Raw genomic sequence first — 21,219 nt, forward strand, 5'->3', positions numbered from 1 at the left:
AGAGGTAGGTGGTAGCCTGTTTGTGCTAGCCAATACCAGGAATGAAAATTTTGTTTTCATTGCAATGAAAAGCCATTGGAAGATTTTAGGCTGATTAATGTACAGATAAGATACAATTTAAGTGGCTCAAGAGAGACACTCTACTATGTAATGTTTTAAAATCTTACCCATCTTTGGTTCACATAGTAAATGATCGATAATTCTTTTTAAGTGAAAAGATGGATGTTTGCTTACACAGTAATTGATTTTGTTTAGAAGTTGGGTTTATTAGGTATAATCTACATAGAGTATATATTTAGTCTTTATAGTGTCCAAACCTGTGAGTTCTGACAAGCACACAGTCATAGAACCACCAGACAAGACAGAACAGTTACATCACTTCCCAAAATTCCGTCATGCATCGTTATAGTCGGTTCCATCCCCCAAACTCAGCCTTCAACCTCCACTGATCTGCATAGTTTCTTTCTTAATAGTTTTGCATATTTCATGTTGTGATATAAATGGAATTATAAAATAGAGAGTCTTTTGAGCCTGACTTCTTTCATTTTGCGTAGTTCACTTAAGTTTCATCATGTTGAATGTATTGGTAGTTCTTTCCTTACTGCTTAGTAGTGTTCTGTACGGATGTACCACAGTTTGTTTATCAATGTAGTTGAAGGATATTTGGCTTGTTTCCCATTTTTGGCAAGTCCAATCAGTCAAGCTTCTATAAACATTTGCTTTAAGTTTTTTTGTATAAACTTAAGGTTTCATTTATCTTGAGTTCATATCAACCACTGAGATTGTTGCGTTGTAAGATATGTGTGTGTTTAAGTTCATAAGGAATTGGCAACCTGTTTTCTAAAATGACTATACCATTCTGCATTTTCACCAGCAACAAATGAGAAGCCCACTTTCTCTGAATCCTTGCCAGCACTAGCATTGTCTTCTTTTTTCTTTTTTTTTCTTTTCTTTTTTTTTTGCCATTCTAATATGTATGCAGTCAATATCATTTCTTTTAAACTGCACAGCTGTAAACTTAGAGGTCTGAAGGATGTAATGTGTAACAGAGTAACTCTTTCAGCTGCAATTTTTTAACCAAAAGAGTGTGACCTTATAATCCTTGTTGAGAGCTAGATAAAGTAAATTTAAGACTATAGACCCCAATCCTTGCTTGAAGACTTTTCAGACTCTAAGATTAAAGAATTGCCCTCATTGAATCCTGGAAACCTTGAAATCTAGCTCTCCTACATTCAGGTGAAGTCTTTGTAGAATGCTTCTTTAGAATGGTAACCTATGAGAGTCTCTATTCAAAATATCAGTGACCTCTGAGGGGTGTTTTTGACCCCAAAACTCCAACTTCAGTGATGCTATTAAAAAAAAAAATCAAAAGTAGTAGTTGATTTTTGCTAAGAGTACAGCAAAGTGAAATTATGATTTTGTTACCACTGAAACCCATTTTCCCAATCTATCCTCACATCAGTGAAGCAATTCATCAAAGGCAACCTGTTTTTTTTCCATTCTGTGGCTGGCCCCTCTGGCCTTTCACTTACCAGTGAGATAGGAAGGAAGAAACATGATTTGAAAATCTGACAAATTTGAGCATTAGGTAGCTTGTGAACTCTATAAGGTATAGGGTGAGCAGAGATGGCTGTGTCACTGATTTAAGTACCTAGAAGCTGCCCTTTGAAAGATCTGTAGAAAGATCTGATTTGTGAAACCCTGATCTTGCCCAGTATCATTTTATAATTGTTCGACGAAGGGCTCTGAAAGACTCAAAAACTTAGTGCTTTTCACTGAGTCTACAGGAGTATATATCACAGAGCTCTAGAATCTCCTTGATTGAATCCAGAAAATACTCTTATCCCCAGCTAGACACAAATCACAAATTATCCACTTCCTCCTCTTTTCAGGAAGAAAATATTTAGCTTGGTTTCCGCACGAGTCCACGGACTTCTGCCTAGCACAAATCATATAGAAACTCTCTAGGAGCTGACCCTATTCTCTTAAATGAAGAGATAAGTGCAATTTGTGTACACATAACATTGGCCACCTTTATAAAGCTTGGTGCTATCATTTTGCCTTTCCCTCAAAGAGCTTTAGCATTGCCTAAAAAAAAAAAAGAAAAGAAAAGAAAAACGAATAAAAAAATAATGCTCATGGCTTTTCTCCCCCAGTTGGTTAAACATCCTATTACACTCACCTGGCATAAGAGATTTTGTGCAGCCAATTTTATAAGATGACTCAAAGTTGTCATTTTGTTCAGAACGATTTATTTCTCTTAGTGGCATCAAATGCTAAATCTCCTGGATGCTCCTGTTCACCGTTGGTGGAAAAACACGAGGGTGGACTCTGTCTTTCCCAGAGGTGCTTGGTAGCATTTGATTAGCAGCCAGGCATGCAGCAGCTTCATGAATCTTCTTTATTTGTTTTCTGTTTGCAGATTTTATTCTTCACCGTACAGTATTGCAACCAACCGCATGATTCCACAGACATCTATCACGCCATTCATTGCTGCTTCCCCTGTCTCCACATACCAGGTATGTCCGATTTACCTGCACCTGAGGAGAGGTCTTTCTGGCCAATGATAGACTATCTTGAGGCAAAAGGGACACGATAGAATGTTTTTTAATTATCCTCAAACACATCAGTCACATCTTCATGTAATAATACTCAAGTTTTAGCCCACACTGTGAAGGGCTTGTTTGCATCTATTTGACTGAGTACTAAAGTCCACTGTGTTCTTCATTCTTCCGGCTGAGTTTTTATGATTATGCTCCTTTCCAGCCAACATTAATTAGTGCAGCCTTCTTGCCACTGAGAACCTACTTTGGTGGTTGTCGGTTATTTGGGTTGTCACGTTCCCTGTTGTGTCTTCTCTACAAGCACACGTCGGGCATTCCCCTCACTCACTCCAGGATATTTTATCATTGTCTTCTCATTTTGTCACAGTTTTCCTGTGTGTCCATGTCGGTTACATGGACAGATGTTAAATCATTTTCCCCAAGAAATAGGGAGGACTCTCAAAGTGGTAAAATGTTATTCCTGCTTCCTGCTCTTACTTCATTCTCAGTCCCAAAGAGGTCAAAAGAGACCTCACGGGTTCCACATGTTGAAAAACAAAAAAAGCCAAGACTCAATGTGTGTCCTAACGCAGATGTTGTAGCCAGTCAATTCTAAGTACACAGGTGGATTAAAATAGTCATACTTCTCCCTCAAAAAATACTCCTTGTCTTATGCCTTTGAGTTATCGAATGTGCTATTACTCCATGCTTCTCTCTACCTCATATTGTTCTCCAGACAATTCTTCTAATTCTAATTAGACAGTGCCTATAGACGCTACATATAGAGGGTGCCTAGTGTCACTTTTCCCAACTTTGGAGAGAGAAAAAGTGAGAGAGAGTGTACGTGCGTGCATGCATGTGTTTCTCTGTATTTTGCAGATGGTGGGGTGGGTGTTTTACGATGGGTAAAACTGTAATGTTGCTGACTGCTACTAATTCAGTGAAGTTTCACCTTATTCAACCATTACATAATTCATTTCAGGATGTCCCAGCTGTCAGAGCATCAAACTTGAGACTATATACATTTTTCCTTAAATGATTCCCCCTGAAGCAGATCATTTTCATTCTTTTTCTGCTCTTAGGTTCTTGATACATGTCGGTGGGTGAACTGAATAGAATTTCATGTGAATTGCATTTGAGGGTCTCAGAATGGATGATTTCTTAATTGCCTTTTCTTGGGACCCATGAGGCTATGTGCAGGTGCTGTTCCGTTTTTTGTTCTTCCTGCAGGCCTGCCTGGTTGTAATGTGTGTTTGGGGGTTTTTGTGTGTGTGGTGTGTGTGTGTGTGTGTGTGTTTGTGTGTGTGTTTTACGCATTTTTAAAAAAATCCAGGCCTATGTTTCAGCCAAGACCACCCAGTGAGCCCCAGTGTAGAGCACTTTGGTGACATGAATAAAATATCCACAGAAAAGTGATTTCACTTGGGAGGGCTCATAAGTGGAACTTAACTCTAGCTCCTTTTTTTTCAAAAAAGGAATCAGAGCAATTTCCTCTGTTGTTGATTCTCGCCTTTCACCGCTTTCTTTTTTAACCTAAAGTTCATTGGCGATTTTGTTAGTGTGAGCGTATTGAAAACAAAGTGTTCAGGGTTCTCTATGTGACAATCAGCCCTTACAAGCTGACTTTCTCATTTGGCTGACAAGGCACATTTCTGAACAGTTGGTTGGCTCAAATTCTCATTTTTATTTGCCATACCGATTACCATGAAAGAAAAAAATCACAAACTTGCTTAACTTGAGTTTAGCCCAAATCATTCCCCCAAATTTCTGATTGATCTCTTTAATTCTCCTCCCAACTTTGACCACTTGGACTTATTTCCAAGATGGGATCACTTGAGAATTTGAAATTAGAAACAATGACAGAAAAAGAGGAAGTCTTAGCTGTCAACTCTTCGTTACTTACTTCTACCCTGGGAGTTGACCTCTAAGTAGCAGGTCCCTGAGGACTAGCCTAAGGCTCTCGCCTCTGACACCAACCTCAAATTATGCTCCAAGGCCCAGCCTGGCCCATGTGGGCACTGCAGCCAGCACCAGTGAAGTAGGAATTTGCTTACATTTTACCATATTTCGGGGACCAAATTAACCAGGTCCAAGAATTTCCTTTCTATCCTTAGTTCTGAGCACTAATTAGCTATAAAGTCAGATGGACTCCACTTTCTTATGACCTAGTGTGACTCCACTGAACGCAAGAACCAAGTTCTCTCTGTGATTGCTTTGTGCTAATAAATGCTGTTTGATGCATAGGTCCAGAGTACTTCATGGATGCCTCATCCGCCATACGTTATGCAACCAACAGTAAGTGTTCTCAGTCACCTGAGGCTAAATATTTCTATTATCCAAGTGCAAGCTTTTGTAATGCATAGAAGCTTTGGGGTAAAGCTTTTGTTATATTCCATACCTCTTTCAGGCAGCCATATTTTCCAGATGAAAAGCTGTTCCTGAAATTCTACAAAAGCATGTACAATAGATAGATGGTAAAGTTAGAGAGAAAGAGAGAGAGGTGAAAGAAAGAGAAAGAGAGAGATGAGAGAGAAAGCGATGAGACAGAGAGAGAACAAACTTTGGAGGAAATAGCAGTCAACCTCCTAAGCTGATGTCTACCATTTGTTATGAATGGGAAATTGCTACTTCATGCAGGAATTCTGAACTCTGGACAATTTAATCCATTTATAGGGAGAAAGTCTGTTTTACTTCTTCTGTAATGCTTATTCTCTTTGGATGCAGTTGGATGTGCTTTGGGGGCAATTTTTAGTATCATGCCCAAGCATTGACTCAAAGCAATATATTTGAAGCATGAAGATAGTTGTGTACTAATAGATGAAGATATATATAGATAGAAAGCAAGGTTGCTAGATACTTTTTTTTTAGGTTAAATAACTAGAGCCATTCTCTTTTTTTCTTTAGTGGAAAATCTCTTCTAAAAATATTCAAACTCTATTTTCTACTTGCTATATTTCCCATTTTGTGGCACAATATTATTTAAATCCCAAGGGAAAATATTACATATTTCATTAGAATCTAGACTGAAGGCTAATGATTCTATTTATCTTTGTCTAGGTTTTCCAGGTTTTCTAGCTCTGTAGAAGTATAAGATCGAGTGATTTCAATAGCAATATATATTCATGAGAATGGGAAGTAGGGGGGGTGGAGAACTGGACAGAAAGTCATGTGACGAGGTCTGTGGAATACTCTCCTGAGCATGCTCACATCTGTGCCTTTGTTTCCTTTTCTGTCACTATATTAATGGGACTATTGGGAGGATCAAATGAGAGCATATGTGAAAACAGTTTTTAAAGTATGACATGCTATACATTATTATTGACATTATCCTTCTTACAATAGAATGTATTAGTTGTACAGGGAAAAAGCAATGCTACATTTTAACCCATTTAAAATCTAAATATCAATAAGTTAGCACACATTAAAGAGCAGGGAACTAAATTCAGAGGCATCCATTTCTTGGAGTCAAAGGATCATAACACCTGGTTTTCATATTTGAGTTTTGTCCATTTTTTTAAAAAAAGAAGGAGCATTCCTCATTGCTCTTAATGTTTTGATTGTTTTTTATTTAAAGAATAAAATATATATAGCTTAGTATGCAGAACTTTAGACCATATTTTTCAAATTCCTCTATTTACTCTTATTTACACAACTTGGAGGCTTCCTGAGTTCCTCTGGTCTATGTTCTATAAATCATATCAACATACAATGAATCCAGGCTACACTTTCATATCCAAGTCATGAGATAAAATACAATATACACTGCCAAGCCAATATATAGCACAGACTGAGCCGACACAGGGAAAGAGAAGTTCGGCCAAGTTCTAAAGTGGAGACTTTCTAGAAGGGAAAAACTACCTTATAAAAAATAATATCTTCATATACAGGGCACTAATGATAGCTTAGGCCTCACACTGAGGTGACAGATCATCTCATTGTGGCCAAAGGGAATGCACATCTGCAAAAATCCAAATATTTTCCCAGATGTCAAAATATGTAAGATTCTACCAGTACTTCTAGAACTGCGAGCAGAAGGGAAGATGTTTCTATGTATCTTTACTTCAGCTGTCACTCAGGACATTAGCAAAATTTTTCTTCCTCTCCTCCTCCACTCCAGCATGGCTTCAGCCCCATTTTTGGATGTGTTATTTCTCATACATCTTTCTCCAGCAATAGCTCTGTGCATGTGTGTATGTGTGTGTGTGTGTGTGTGTGTGTGTGTGTGTGTGTATTTTAATTTATCCCCTTGGATATTCCTTGCTATGGCTACTGCTCACTGATATCACTCACTTCCTGTGACTAGACAGTGCATCATGTTTGAGTTTAGGTTACTTGGTTTAAAATACAATATTTGTGGCTGGGGCAGATTCCTGGAAAAAGGAGTGCCTGGGCCACCCACCACTTTGTTGTCTTTAACATGGAATAATAGGCTAAACAGTGTCATGGAAACAGAGTTTGTGCCATCAATCTTTTCCCTGAAACAGTCTTGCTAGTTGTCTATATTGCATAAATAACCTTACCCAACCAGTCTTAATTTCATCATCAAAATGGGAGTTAAATTAATCACTGTACGATTAATAAATACAAAATAAATAATAAATGTTAAAATACAAAAATACTTAAGCAATCTAAGACAGATAAAACAAATATCTGGATCTGAGAAGAATGAATGAATGACGTGATGATTAATGGCATGAGTTGTTGGTTAGGCTCTTTGAGATAGGAAACCTTTCTGTTATGCAACTCTGGGCAATTAAACTTTCTGAGTCACCGTTTCCTCATCTGTAATATAGACATACTAATGCCTAAATAATTATGCACTTTTTTCATTAAAAGAAATAAGGTATTAAAGCTCCTAAAATTTAGTATGGCAAATAGCAAACACTCAGCAAATTACTATTATTATTACTTAGTTATATGAGTACACTGAACATTATACTTGAGATTAGCCCAATTATATAACATGAGAGTTGGTATAGAAGAAAGTTGAGAATAAGCAATAATCACCTATTTCTACCACATTCGTACTATTTATTTAACTTACTTTGCTAATGAGTTTTTGGAGATAGCCCTATGGCTATAAATAAGACAAATTGCTTAGACTGGTACATTTTTCATTTACTTACTAAACCATTCAGTACCTAAGCCAGGAAAAAAAGGCCTACTGGGTACCTTCTTTATGTTAGTAACTGGAACCTACTTTAGAAATAAATTCAAGGTGTACACTATCTACATATCTTGAATACATTGCCCATAATTCTGATTTGCTTACAACTGTTCTCTCTCTCATGTTTTCTCTCCCGCCATTCTGAGAAAATCTCATGTATAAGCTCAAAGTGTAAACATGTTTCTCCCCCATCACTGTGAATGCACACTGACTCCTACACTGGAGCTGGAAGCCCTTCAGGTTCTCTTTCAGGCCTGACTCAAAGGACTCCAAGATTTCAACCGGGCTTGTATCCAAAGAGACTTCAGAAAAGTCTTAAAGTAGAACACTGTGCCTCTGGTCTTTTCCAGGGTAGATGAATGGTTAAAATGGGAGTGGAGGGAGAAGACAGGTAAGGATTAGCAAGAGAGAAATGAAATGATGGGAAGAAGGAAAAGAAGTAGGCAAGGGACGAGAGAACAGAAATAGTAAGCATAAAGGTGAAGTGTGCCATTTAAGTTTGTTTCTTTAGAGATTTAATTTTGAGTTGTGTTGTATTATACTTCGTAGACTTAGAAAAAGATTCTGAGAGGCTTTTCACTCTTTTTTTTTTTTTTTTTAAATAGAGGGAGAAAGGGTGGTGAGGGGGAGAGGGAGAGAGAGAGAGAATCTTAAGCAGGCTACACACCCAGTACGGAGCCCCACACGACACTCCATCTCACCACCCTGAGATCATGACCTGAGCCGAAATCAAGAATCCCACACTTAACCGACTGAGCCACCCAAGCACCCTGAGGCTTTTCACTTTTAAGGAAGAGGGGATAAATTCTCCTTGACTGCATTATAACTATCATCCTGGTGTTTGTGCAAGAAAACAGTTCTCTGTCAGTTAGTGGACTCTGAGACCTTATCAGGTCCCCTGGAAAGTTGTCAAACCCCACTTAGAGCAGCAAGAACATTTCTGTTCACACTTTGTCACTGTTCCCCTGAATAGACACCAAGGAGAGAGCACTGTTAGATGACTTTAGGAACTCACTTTTTGCTGTGAGGAAGCAAAAATGCTGACTTTTGTCAGTGCAATCAGTTATTCATTGCAGCTTCTCAATGCAGACTTCTGTAATGTACTTTGAAATTCCCCATCACACTGACAGAATTTTAATAGATGATGGATTGCACCAAATATCTACTCTGCATAGCATCATGTTACACTGGGATCTTATATGAATGCACAATTGTAATTCCTGTGTTGCAATACATTGGGTATTTTGTTAAATCTGTGCTGACAAGGCAAAAAGATGATAGTTCCCAAGAAGAAGCATAGTCCTATTCCCTTAAATTGAATTTAGGCTCATTTGAATCATAAATCTTCTGTTTTTCATATGGTTAGCATTATATTATCTCAAGGAGAAAGGTCAGCCTTCATTTTTACTTAATTACAAATCAGTTATCTAATTACAGTAGTCTAAGAAATGGAAGATGCCCTATTGAATCATTGGATGGTTTGTTGCCATGCATGGTTAAATTATGACTTTTATGATTAATAAACTTTAAGTAGATAGCTAAAGAGTAAATATAAACTCCCCCTCTACAACAAGGCTGTTCAAGAAATCTCCAGAACATTTGATTTGGTCATTCCTTATCAGGAAACAGACAAGGCCTAGAGGCTTAGTTTTAGAGGTTGTATGCTACAAATTTATAGGTGTATTTTCTGTAAAAACCCATCACCTAATGTGGAAAGAATATTGAAATCATTTGAATTCTGTTCAGAAAGCAAGGTTTTTCAGATATTATCCTTTTACTCCAACACTTGAGCTGAGCAAAAATCCCAAATCTCATAGTTTCATTAGCAAAGTAATAAAGTCAAAATGCTTTGGCTATCAAAGGAGTTAACCTGGTAAATATATATCTACAGGCCAAATCTTTTTTTAACTACATAGCAAAAACGAAATGACAGCGACTCTAACATATTTATACTATTTCTACTGGAAGATAATTCAAATGAGTGAGAATAACCTTAACAGGAGCATCTTCTTTAGAGCCTTACCTCCTTTTAAATATACTGCTGGGGTAAAGTGAATATGAACAAAACCATTTACACAGAAAGCCTCTTAGACCTTGACTACTGTAAAAAAAAAATAGTGCTGGCTTTCCATTGTTAAATATAACTTCAGAGTTCTACAATGAGTTTTCAATAATCTAAAAAAACCCATTAAACAATGAAACCCAAGGCTCATAATTCCTAACTGCATAGAGCATAAGGGACTTTCCACTTAGGACCCCTTCACTTACCAATTCTACTCTCCAGAAATAAACCTAGTAAATAAATTTTTATGTCACATCCAGTCAGTTTTTTATGCATATGGAAGTCTGTATGTACTTGTGTGTAAATGTATATGTATTTTTAACGTCTATACAAGATCACTCTACAAATATTGTATTGCTGCTTGACTTACTTTTTCTCAATAATAAGAATGTACTGTATGTCATTGCATGAATCACATATAGATCTATGTCATATTTTTTAACACTTCACAATATGCCGTTATATAAATGCACCAAAAGGCATTTAACAAATTTCCTAGTCACAGTTCTTTAAGTTGCTTCTAGTACTTGCTCATAAAGTCAAGACTGTAATATTGAGCACTTGTGAGAAAATATCTGTAGGATAAATTGCTGGTACAAAAAGTATGTGTGTTTTAAGATTTGATATATATTACTGTCAATTGTACTTCAAGTGAGAGTGTCTATTTCTCCATGGCCTCAATTAACACTGGGCATTCTTAAGTTTCAAATATTTTGTTAATATGATAAATAGTGAACGGTATTTTGCTGATGTTTTACTATTATTTCTCTGAGTCCTAGAAGAGTTGAGTTGCTTTTCATGTTTGTTGACTAATCCCCCCCCCCGCCCCCCCGGAGCTCCAAGTACATGTGATTTGCTCATTTCTCTTTTGGGGTGTTGATCTCCTATTTTTTAAAAGCTGTTATTGCAATTAGTTAACATTGTCATAGACAATTTAGATGTTTTCCGTTTCCTTTTAATTTAATGTTTTGGTGTTCATCATGCAGGACTTTAGTATTTAGTATTATGTGTTTAGTATTTACCAGTTTTTCCCTTTAGAGCAAGGATCATCAAACTTTTTCTGTAAAGATCCAAGCATAAATATTGTCAGTTTTGTGAGCTGTATGGTCTCTCTCACACCTAGGCAGTGCTGTGGTTGGAGAGTGAAAGCAGCCATAGACAGTACATAAATGACTTGGCATGGCTGAGTTTCAAGAAACTTTATTTCCAGAAACAGGTGAGGGCCACATTTGGTTTATAGGCTGTGTTTTGCCATCCCCTGCTTTAGAGCATCTGGACTCCCATGTGAAATACCTTATTAAAAAAAAGATTTAAGGGTCGCCTAGGTGGCTCAGTCGTTAAGCGTCTACTTTCGGCTCAGGTCATGTTCCCAGGGTCCTGGGATCGAGCCCTGCATTGGGCTCCATGCTCCGCAGGGAGCCTGCTTCTCCCTCTCTCACTCCCCCTGCTTGTGTTCCCTCTCTCACTGTGTCTCTCTCTGTCAAATAAATAAATAAAATATTTAAAAAAAAAGATTTAAAACACTATAGGTTAAAAATAAATAATAAAACACCCTATGTCGTTGTTTACTGTTTTTTTTTTTGTTACTTTGGTGTTTTTGAGTTTAATAACTTTTTTTAAATTGAGATAAAATTGACATAAAACATTGTATCACCATAGATTTTATTATTGTGTTTATAGTAAGTTTTATTTTCAAGTTTTGTTACTTTTGGAGTTTATTTTGCAATATGGTATGAGATTTTGGTCCAAGTTTTTTCCCCAAATGGGCAACCAATTGTCCTAACAACTTTTGCTGTATAAATCATCTATATTTTCTCCACTGATGTAAAATTTTATTTCAATTTTAATCATACAATAACTCTCTTTATATCTTTGGTATATTTCTGGAATCAATTCTGTTCTGTTGATCTACTTTTTGACCATTACTCTAGTATTTTAATTATCACTTCATAATACCATATATATCTGACAGGACTTAATCCCCAACATTATTTTTTGTTGTTGTTTCTCAAGAATTTTTCTAGCTATTTTATATTTCCAAATTAATTTTAGTAGCAGTTTGTCAAGTTAAAGAAGTCCACTTTAATATTGATAGAGATCACTTTGAATTTATATATTAACTAATGGGAAATATAAAAATATGATATATGTACAATGAATTTTTCTAAAAAAAAATAAGTCCTTCCATTTACTCAAGATTTTTTTACTTTCTCCCCTAGCTTTATTGAGGTAAAATTGACAAATAAAATTGTGAGACACATAAAGTGAGTGTTGTTGTGATTTGATACATATATACATTATGGAAGGACTCTCACTGTCTAGGTAATTACCATATCCATTATCTTTTGTGTGTGTGTGTGTGTGTGCGCGTGTGTGTTAGAGAGAGAACATTTGAGTTTCATTCTCTCAGCAAATTTCAATTATATACTCCAGTGTTATTACCTATAGTCATCATGATTTACTTAGATCCTCAGACTTTATTCATCTTATAGCTGGAAGTTTGTATTCTTTTACCAACCTCTCCCTATTTTCCCCAAATCCTGCCCCCCCCCCCAAACCCTGGCAAACACTACTTTTCTATTCTGTGTTTCTGAGTTTGGGTTGTTTGATTGATTGCTGTATTTATTCCTTTTAGATTTCACATATAAGTGATACCGTGCAATATTTGTCTTTCACTGCCAGCCTTATTCCACTTAGTATAATGCCCTCAAGTTACATCCATGTTGTCACAAATGGCAGGATTTCCTTCCTTCTTATGGATGAATAATATTCCATTGTATGTATATATAACAACTTTACCCCTTCGTCCATAGACAGACACTTGGGTTGTTTCCATATCTTGGCTCTTGTTGTGCAAGATGTTGTGCAATACTGTAATGAACATGGGAGTGCAGATATCTCTTTAGGATCCTGCTTTCATTTCCTTGAATATATACCATAAGTGGGATTCCTGGATCATATGCAGTTCTAATTTTTATTTTTTGAGTAATCTTCATACTGTTTTCCATAATAGCTGCATCAATTTACTTTCCCATCAACAGGGCACAAGGGCTTCCTTTCACTACATTCTCACTAACACTTGTTATCTCTTGTCTTTTCCATAACGGTCATTCTGACAGGAATGAAGTGATATCTCATTATGTTTTGATTTTCATTTCCCTGATGATTAGAGATGTTGAGCACCTTCTCATGTGCCTGCTGGGCATTTGTATTCTTCCATGGAAAAATACCCATTCAGTTGTTCTTCCCATTTTAAAAATCAGATTGTTTGGTTTTTCACTACTGAGTTGTATGAGTTCTTTACATATTTTGGATATTAACCCTTTATCAGATATATGATTTGTAAATATTTTTCCCCATTCTATAAATTGCCTTTTCATTTTGTTGATGTTTTCCTTTTTTGTGCAGAAGCTTTTTAGTTTGATGGAATCCTACTGTTTATTTTTGCTTTTGTGCCTCTATTTTGGTGTCAAATCCAAAAAGTCATTTCCAAGACCAAGGTGAGGGAGCTTACCCCTTATGTTTTTTTCTAAGAGTTTTACAGTTTCAGGTCTTCTGTTCAAGTCTTAATCTAATTTGGGTTGATTTTTGTGTATGGTATAAGATAGGGATGCAGTTTCATTTTTGTTGCATGTGGCTATCCAGTTTTTGTAACATTATTTATTGAAGACTATTCCCCGTTGTATATTCTTGACAACTTTGTTGTAAATTAATTGACCATATAGTGATGGGTTTATTTCTGGGTTCTCTAATCTGCTCTCTTGATCTGTGCATCTCTTTTTATGCCAATTCCATACTGTTTTAATTACTATAGTTTTGTAATATAGTTTGAAATAAGGAAGTATATGTCTACAGCTTTATTCTTTTTGGTCAAGATTGCTTTGGCTATTCAGGGTCCTTTGTGGTTCCGTACAAATTTTAGGATTATTCCCTCTATTTCTATAAAAAATGCTTTTGGAATTTTGATAGGGATTGCATTGAATCTGTAGATTTCTTTCAGTAGTATGGGCCTTTTAACAATATTAATTCTTCCAATTCATGATCATGGAATAACATACCATTTATTTGTGTCTTCTTCAATTTATTTCATCCCTGGTTAAATTTACTCCTAGGTGAAATTATTATTTTTGATGAAGTTGTAAATGGAATTGCTTTCTTAATTTCTCTTTCTGATAGTTTGTTGTTAGTGTATAGAAATGCAACTGTTTTTTATATATTGATTTTGTATACTGAAACTTACTGAATTTGTTTATTAGTCCTAATGGTTTTTGGTAGAGTCATTAGAGTTTATATATATATCAAGCCATCAGCAAATAGAGAGTTTTACATCTTCCTTTCTAATTTGGATGCCTTTTATTTCTTTTTATTGCCTAATTGCTCTAGCTAGGACTTTCAGTACTATGTTGAATAAAAGTGATGAGAGTGAGCATTCTTTTCTTATTCCTGAAAGCTTTTCACTGTTAAGTATAATGTTAGCTGTGGCTTTCTTATATATGGCCTTTATTACGTTGAGGTACATTTCCTCTATACCTAGTTTGTTGAGAGGTTTTATCATGACTGGATGATAAATTTTATCAAATACGTTTTCTGCATTTGTTGAGATGATCCTCTGATTTTGATACCTATTTTGTTAATGTGATGTATCACATTGATTAATTTGAAAATGTTGAACCATCCTTGTATTTGCATCTCTGAAATAAATCCCACTTGATCATGGTGTATGATCCTTTTAATACATTGTTAGATTTGGCTAAGACTTTGTTAGGAATTTTTGAATCTGTGTTCATCAAGGATATGGTCTATATTTCCTTTTCTTGTAGTGTCCTTGCCTGCTGTCATATCAGGGTAATACTGGCCTTGTAAAATAAGTTTGGAAGTACTCTTTCATCTTCTCGTTTTTGGAAGAGTTTAGGAAAGATTGGTATTAATTCTTCTTTAATGTGTGGTAGAATTCACTGATGAAGTCATGTGGTCCTGGACTTTTGTTTGTCGGGAGGCATTTGATTACTGATCCAATCTCCTTACTAGTAACTGGTCATTCAAATTTCTATTTCTTGATGATTCAATCTTCATAGGTTGAATGTTTCTAGGAATTTATCATTTCTTTTAGGTTGTCCAATTTTTTGTGTGCGTAATTGATCATATGATCCTTTGTATTTGTGTGGTATCAATTGTAATCTTTCCCTTTCATTTCTAATTTTGTTTGAATCCTCTCTCTGTTTTTTTTTTTCTTGATTAGTCTAGCTAAAGGTTTGTCTATTTTGCTTATCTGTTCAAAAAACCAGATCTTACTTCATTGATCTTTTCTGTTGTTTTTTAGTTTCTATTTCATTTATTTCTACTCTGATTTTCTTATTTTTTTTCCTTCTACAAACTGTGGGCTTTATTTATTCTTTTTCTACTTCCTTGTGGCTCAAGGTTAAGTTGTTTATTTGAGCTCTTTCTTTTTTCTTAGTGTAGGCATTTATCTTCATGAACTTCCCTTTTAAATTACTTTTGTTGCATTTCCTAAGTTTTGGAATGCTATATTTCCATTTGCATTGGTCTCAAGATTTTTTTTTACTTCTCTTTCACTTTCTTCTTTGACTCATTTTTGTTTAGTAACATACAGTTTTTTTTAATAATTTTTTATTATGTTATGTTAATCACCATATATTACATCATTAGTTTTCGATGTAGTGTTCCATGATTCATTGTTTGCGTATAACACCCAGTGCTCCATTCAGTACGTGCTCTCTTTAATACCCATCACCGGCAAACCCATCCCCCCACCCCCCTCCCTTCTGTGATTTTTTTAAATTTTTTATTGTTATGTTAATCACCATACATTACATCATTGGTTTTTGATGTAGTATTCCATGATTCATTGTTTGTGCATAACACCCAGTGCTCCACGCAGAATGTGCCCTCTTTAATACCCATCACCAGGCTAACCCATCCCCCCACCCCCCCCCCAGAACCCTCAGTTTGTTTTTCAGAGTCCATCGTCTCTCATGGTTCATCTCCCCCTCTGACTTACTCCCCTTCATTCTTCCCCTCCTGCTATCTTCTTCTTTTTCTTTTTTCTTAACATATGTCACACTATTTGTTTCAGAGGTACACATCTGTGATTCAACAGTCTTGCACAATTCACAGCGCTCACCATATCACATACCCTCCCCAATGCCTATCACCCAGCGAGCCCATCCCTCCCACCACCCACCCCTCCAACAACACTCATTTTATTTCCTGAGATTAAGAATTCCTCATATCAGTGAGGTCATATGATACATGTCTTTCTCTGATTGACTTATTTCATTCAGCATAACACCCTCCAGTTCCATCCACGTCATTGCAAATGGCAAGATCTCATTCCTTTTGATGGCTGCATAATATTCCATTGTGTATATATACCACTCCTTCTTTATCCATTCATCTGTTGATGGACATCTTGGCTCTGTCCACAGTTTCGCTATTGTGGACATTGCTGCTATAAACATTGGGGTACACGTACCCCTTCAGATCCCTACATTTGTATCTTTGTGGTAAATACCCAGTAGTGCAATTGCTGGATCATATGGTTGCTCTATTTTCAACTGTTTGAGGAACCTCCATACTGTTTTACAGAGGGGTTGCACCAGCTTGCCTTCCACCAACAGTGTAGGAGGGTTCCCCTTTCTCCACATCCCCGCCAACATCTGTCGTTTCCTGACTTGTTAATTTTAGCCATTCTGATGGGTGTGAGGTGGTATCTCATTGAGGTTTTGATTTGGATTTCCCGGATGCCGAGCGATGTTGAGCACTTTTTCATGTGTCTGTTGGCCATTTGGATGTCTTCTTTGGAAAAATGTTTGTTCATGTCTTCTGCCCATTTCTTGGTTGGATTATGTGTTCTTTGGGTGTTGAATTTGATAAGTTCTTTATAGATTTTGGATACTAGCCCTTTATGTGATATGTCATTTGCAAATATCTTCTCCCATTCTGTCAGCTGTCTTTTGGTTTTTTGGACTGTTTCCTTTGCTGTGCAAAAGATTTTTATCTTGATAAAGTCCCACTAGTTCATTTTTGCCCTTGCTTCCCTTGCCTTTGGCGATGTTTCTAGGAAGAAATTGCTGCAGCTGAGGTTGAAGAGGTTGCGGCCTGTGTTCTCCTTTAGGATTTTGATGGACTCCTGTCTCACGTTTAGGTCTTTCAACCATTTTGAGTCTATTTTTGTGTGCGGTGTAAAGAAATGGTCCGGTTTCATTCTTCTGCATGTGGCTGTCCAATTTTCCCAACACCAATTGTTGAATAGACTGTCTTTTTTCCATTGAACATTCTTTCCTGCTTTGGCAAAGATTAGTTGACCAGAGAGTTGAGGGTCCATTTCTGGACTCTCTATTCTGTTCTATTGATCGATGTGTCTGTTTTTGTGCCGTTACCATACTGTCTTGATGATGACAGCTTTGTAATAGAGCTGGAAGTCCGGAATTGTGATGCCGCCAGCTTTGCTTTGCTTTTTCAACATTCCTCTGGCTATTCGGGGTCTCTTCTGGTTCCATACAAATTTTAGGATTATTTGTTCCCTTTCTTTGAAAAAGGTGGATGGTATTTTGATGGGGATTGCATTGAATGTGTAGATTGCTCTAGGTAGCATCGACATCTTCACAATGTTTGTTCTTCCAATCCATGAACATGGAATGTTTTTCCATTTCTTTGTGTCTCCTTCAATTTCTTTCATGAGTATTTTATAGTTTTCTGAGTACAGATCCTTTGCCTCTTTGGTTAAATTTATTCCTATGTATCTTATGGTTTTGGGTGCAATTGTAAATGGGATCGACTCCTTGATTTGTCTCTTCTGTTTCGTTGTTGGTGTATAGGAATGCCAATGATTTGTGTGCATTGATTTTATATCCTACTACTTGACTGAATTCCTGTATGAGTTCTAGCAGTTTTGGGGTGGAGTCTTTTGGGTTTTCCACATACAGTATCATATCATCTGCAAAGAGTGAGAGTTTGAATTCTTCTTTGCCGATTTGGATGCCTTTGATTTCTTTTTGTTGTCTGATTGCTGTGGCTAGGACTTCTAATACTATGTTGAATAACAGTGGTGATAGTGGACATCCCTGCCGCGTTCCTGACCTTAGGGGAAAAGTTCTCAGCTTTTCCCCATTGAGAATGATATTCGCTGTAGGTTTTTCATAGATGGCTTTTATGATATTGAGGTAGGTACCCTCTATCCCTATACTCTGAAGAGTTTTGATCAAGAAAGAATGCTGTACTTTGTCAAATGCTTTTTCTGCATCTATTGAGAGGATCATATGGCTCTTGTTCTTTCTTTTGTTAATGTATTGTATCGCGTTAATTGATTTGCAGATGTTGAATCAACGTTGCAGCCCAGGGATAAATCCCATTTGGTCATGGTGAATAATCCTTTTAATGTACTGTTGGATCCTGTTGGCTAGTATTTTGGTGAGAATTTTTGCATCCATGTTCATCAAGGATATTGTTCTGTAATTCTACTTTTTGATGGGGTCTCTGTCTGGTTTGGGGATCATGGTATGGTGGCCTCATAAAATGAGTTTGGAAGTTTTCCTTCCATTTCTATTTTTTGGAACAGTTTCAGGAGAAGAGGTATTAATTCTTCTTTAAATGTCTGATAGAATTCCCCTGGGAAGCCATCTGGCCCTGGGCTTTTGTTTCTTGGGAGATTCTTGATGACTGCTTCAATTTCCTTAGTGGTTATAGGTCTGTTCAGGTTTTCTATTTCTTCCTGATTCAATTTTGATAGTTGATACATCTCTAGGAATGCACCCATTTCTTCCAGGTTATCTAATTTGCTGGCATAGGGTTGCTCATAATATGTTCTTATAATTGTTTGTATTTCTTTGGTGTTGGTTGTGATCTCTCATCTTTCATTCATGATTTTGTTGATTTGGGTCCTTTCTCTTTTCTTTTTGATACGTCTGGCCAGGGGTTTATCAATCTTGTTAATTCTTTCAAAGAACCAGCTCCTAGTTTCGTTGATCTGTTCTACTGTTATTTTGGTTTCTATTTCATTGATTTCTCTTCTGATCTTTATTATTTCTCTTCTCCTGCTGGGTTTAGGCTTTATTTGTTGTTCTTTCTCCAGCTCCTTTAGGTAGAGGGTTAGGTTGTGTATTTGAGACCTTTCTTGTTTCCTGAGAAAGGCTTGTATTGCTATATACTTTCCTCTCAGGACTGCCTTTGCTGTATTCCAAAGATTTTGAACAGTTGTGTTTTCATTTGCATTGGTTTCCATGAATTTTTTTAATTCTTCTTTAATTTCCTGGTTGACCCATTCTTTCTTTAGTAGGATGCTCTTTAGCCTCCATGTATTTGAGTTCTTTCCGACTTTCCTCTTGTGACTGAGTTCTAGTTTCAAAGCATTATGGTCTGAAAATATGCAGCAAATAATCCCAATCATTTGGTACCGGTTGAGACCTGATTTGTGACCTAGGATGTGATCAATTCTGAAGAATGTTCCATGGGCACTAGAGAAGAATGTGTATTCCGTTGCTTTGGGATGGAATGTTCTGAATATACCTGTGAAGTCCATTTGGTCCAGTGTGTCATTTAAAGTTTTTATTTCCTTGTTGCTGTTTTGCTTAGATGATCTGTCCATTTCAGTCAGGGGGGTGTTAAAGTCCCCCACTATTATTGTATTGTTGTCAATGTGTTTCTTTGCTTTTGTTATTAATTGCCTTATATAATTGGCTGCTCCCATGTTAGGGCCATAGATATTTACAATTGTGAGATCTTCTTGTTGGATAGACTCTTTAAGTAGGATATAGTGTCCTTCTTCATCTCTTCTTACACTCTTTGTTTTAAAATCTAATTTGTCTGATATAAGGATTGCCACCCCAGCTTTCTTTTGGTGCCATTAGCATGGTAAATGGTTTTCCACCCCCTCACTTTCAATCTGGGGATGTCTTTGGGTCTAAAATGAGTCTCTAGCAGACAGCATATTAATGGGTCTTGTTTTTTAATCCAATCTGATAGCCTGTGTCTTTTGATTGGGGCATTTAGCCCATTTTCCTTCAGGGTAACTATTGAAAGATATGAATTTAGTGCCATTGTATTGCCTGTAAGGTGACTGTGACTGTATATTGTCTGTGTTCCTTTCTGATCTATGCTGCTTTTAGGCTCTCTCTTTGCTTAGAGGACCCCTTTCAATATTTCTTGGAGGGCTGGTTTCGTGTTTGCAAATTCCTTTAGTTTTTGTTTGTCCTGGAAACTTTTTATCTCTCCTTCTATTTTCAATGAGAGCCTAGCTGGATATAGTATTCTTGGCTGCATATTTTTCTCGTTTAGTGCTCCGAAGATATCATGCCAGTCCTTTCTGGCCTGCCAGGTCTCTGTGGATAGGTCTGTTGCCTTTCTAATATTTCTACCATTGTAGGTTACCTGTCTCTTCTCCCCAGCTGCTTTCAGGATTTTCTCTTTGTCTCTGAGACTCGTAAGTTTTAGTATTAGATGTCGGGGTGTTGACCTATTTTTATTGATTTTGAGAGGGGTTCTCTGTGCCTCCTGGAGTTTGATGCCTGTTTCCTTCCCCACATTAGGGAAGTTCTCTGCTATTATTTGCTCCAGTATACCTTCTGCCCCTCTCTGTCTTTCTTCTTCTTCTCGGATCCCAATTATTCTAATGTTGTTTTGTCTTATTGTATCGCTTATCTCTTGAATTCTGCCCTCGTGATCCTGTAGTTGTTTCTCTCTCTTTTTCTCAGCCTCTTTATTTTCCATCATTTGGTCTTCTATATCGCTGATTCTCTCTTCTGCCTCATTTATCCTAGCAGTTAGTGCCCCCATTTTTGATTGCACCTCATTAATAGCGTTTTTGATTTCGACTTGGTTAGATTTTAGTTCTTTATTTCTCCAGAAAGTGTTTCTCTAATAACTTCCATGCTTTTTTCAAGCTCTGCTAGTATCTTTGAAGTCATGATTCTGAACTCAAGGTCCGACAACGTACTAATGTCTGTATTGAGTAGGTCCCTGGCTGACGGTACTACCTCTTGTTCTTTTTGCTGAGGTGATTTTTTTCGTCTTGTTATTTTGTCCAGAGGAGAATAGATGAATGAAAGAACAAAATGCTAACAGGTTAACAACGTCCCCAGCAAATATACTCTATACAAATCAGAAAAGACCTGAAACCAGGGGAAAAGAAAGGGAAAGAAAGAAAAAAGAAAGAGAAAAAAAAAACAAAAAGAAAAAGATAAAAACAAAAACAGAACAATACAAAAAAAACAGAATATGATCAAATATGATCAGGGTAGTGCATAGATCAGTGCCACACACTAGATTTGGGGCCTATTTTGGTCTGTTAGAAAAAAGTGCCTGCTAAAATTTTAAAGGAAGAAAGACTTATATATGTACAAAATAAGGGTTGATACAATGAAGGGATGGAAGATGACTGTAAAGATGAAAATTATAAAAGATTTTATAAAAGAATTGATAAGATTAGAAGT

The 21,219-nt window shown here is 36.6% G+C and overlaps 1 protein-coding gene across 1 annotated transcript in view; it reads left to right on the top strand.

Moving 5' to 3' along the window:
• The window catches only part of RBMS3 (RNA binding motif single stranded interacting protein 3), a 1,335,892-nt gene that overhangs the window by 1,229,038 nt on the left and 85,635 nt on the right, over positions 1 to 21,219 (top strand). Inside the window, exons 12-13 of the mRNA XM_088026449.1 lie at positions 2,423 to 2,519; positions 4,788 to 4,838. Coding sequence (XP_087882575.1) covers positions 2,423 to 2,519; positions 4,788 to 4,838 — 148 coding nt within the window. The remainder of the gene's footprint in view (positions 1 to 2,422; positions 2,520 to 4,787; positions 4,839 to 21,219) is intronic.

This window comes from Eumetopias jubatus, unplaced genomic scaffold (genome assembly GCF_037043125.1).
Source record: "Eumetopias jubatus isolate StellerSeaLion01/CBP00866 unplaced genomic scaffold, mEumJub1_p1.0 scaffold_1, whole genome shotgun sequence".
In the NCBI taxonomy this organism is placed as follows: domain Eukaryota; kingdom Metazoa; phylum Chordata; class Mammalia; order Carnivora; family Otariidae; genus Eumetopias; species Eumetopias jubatus.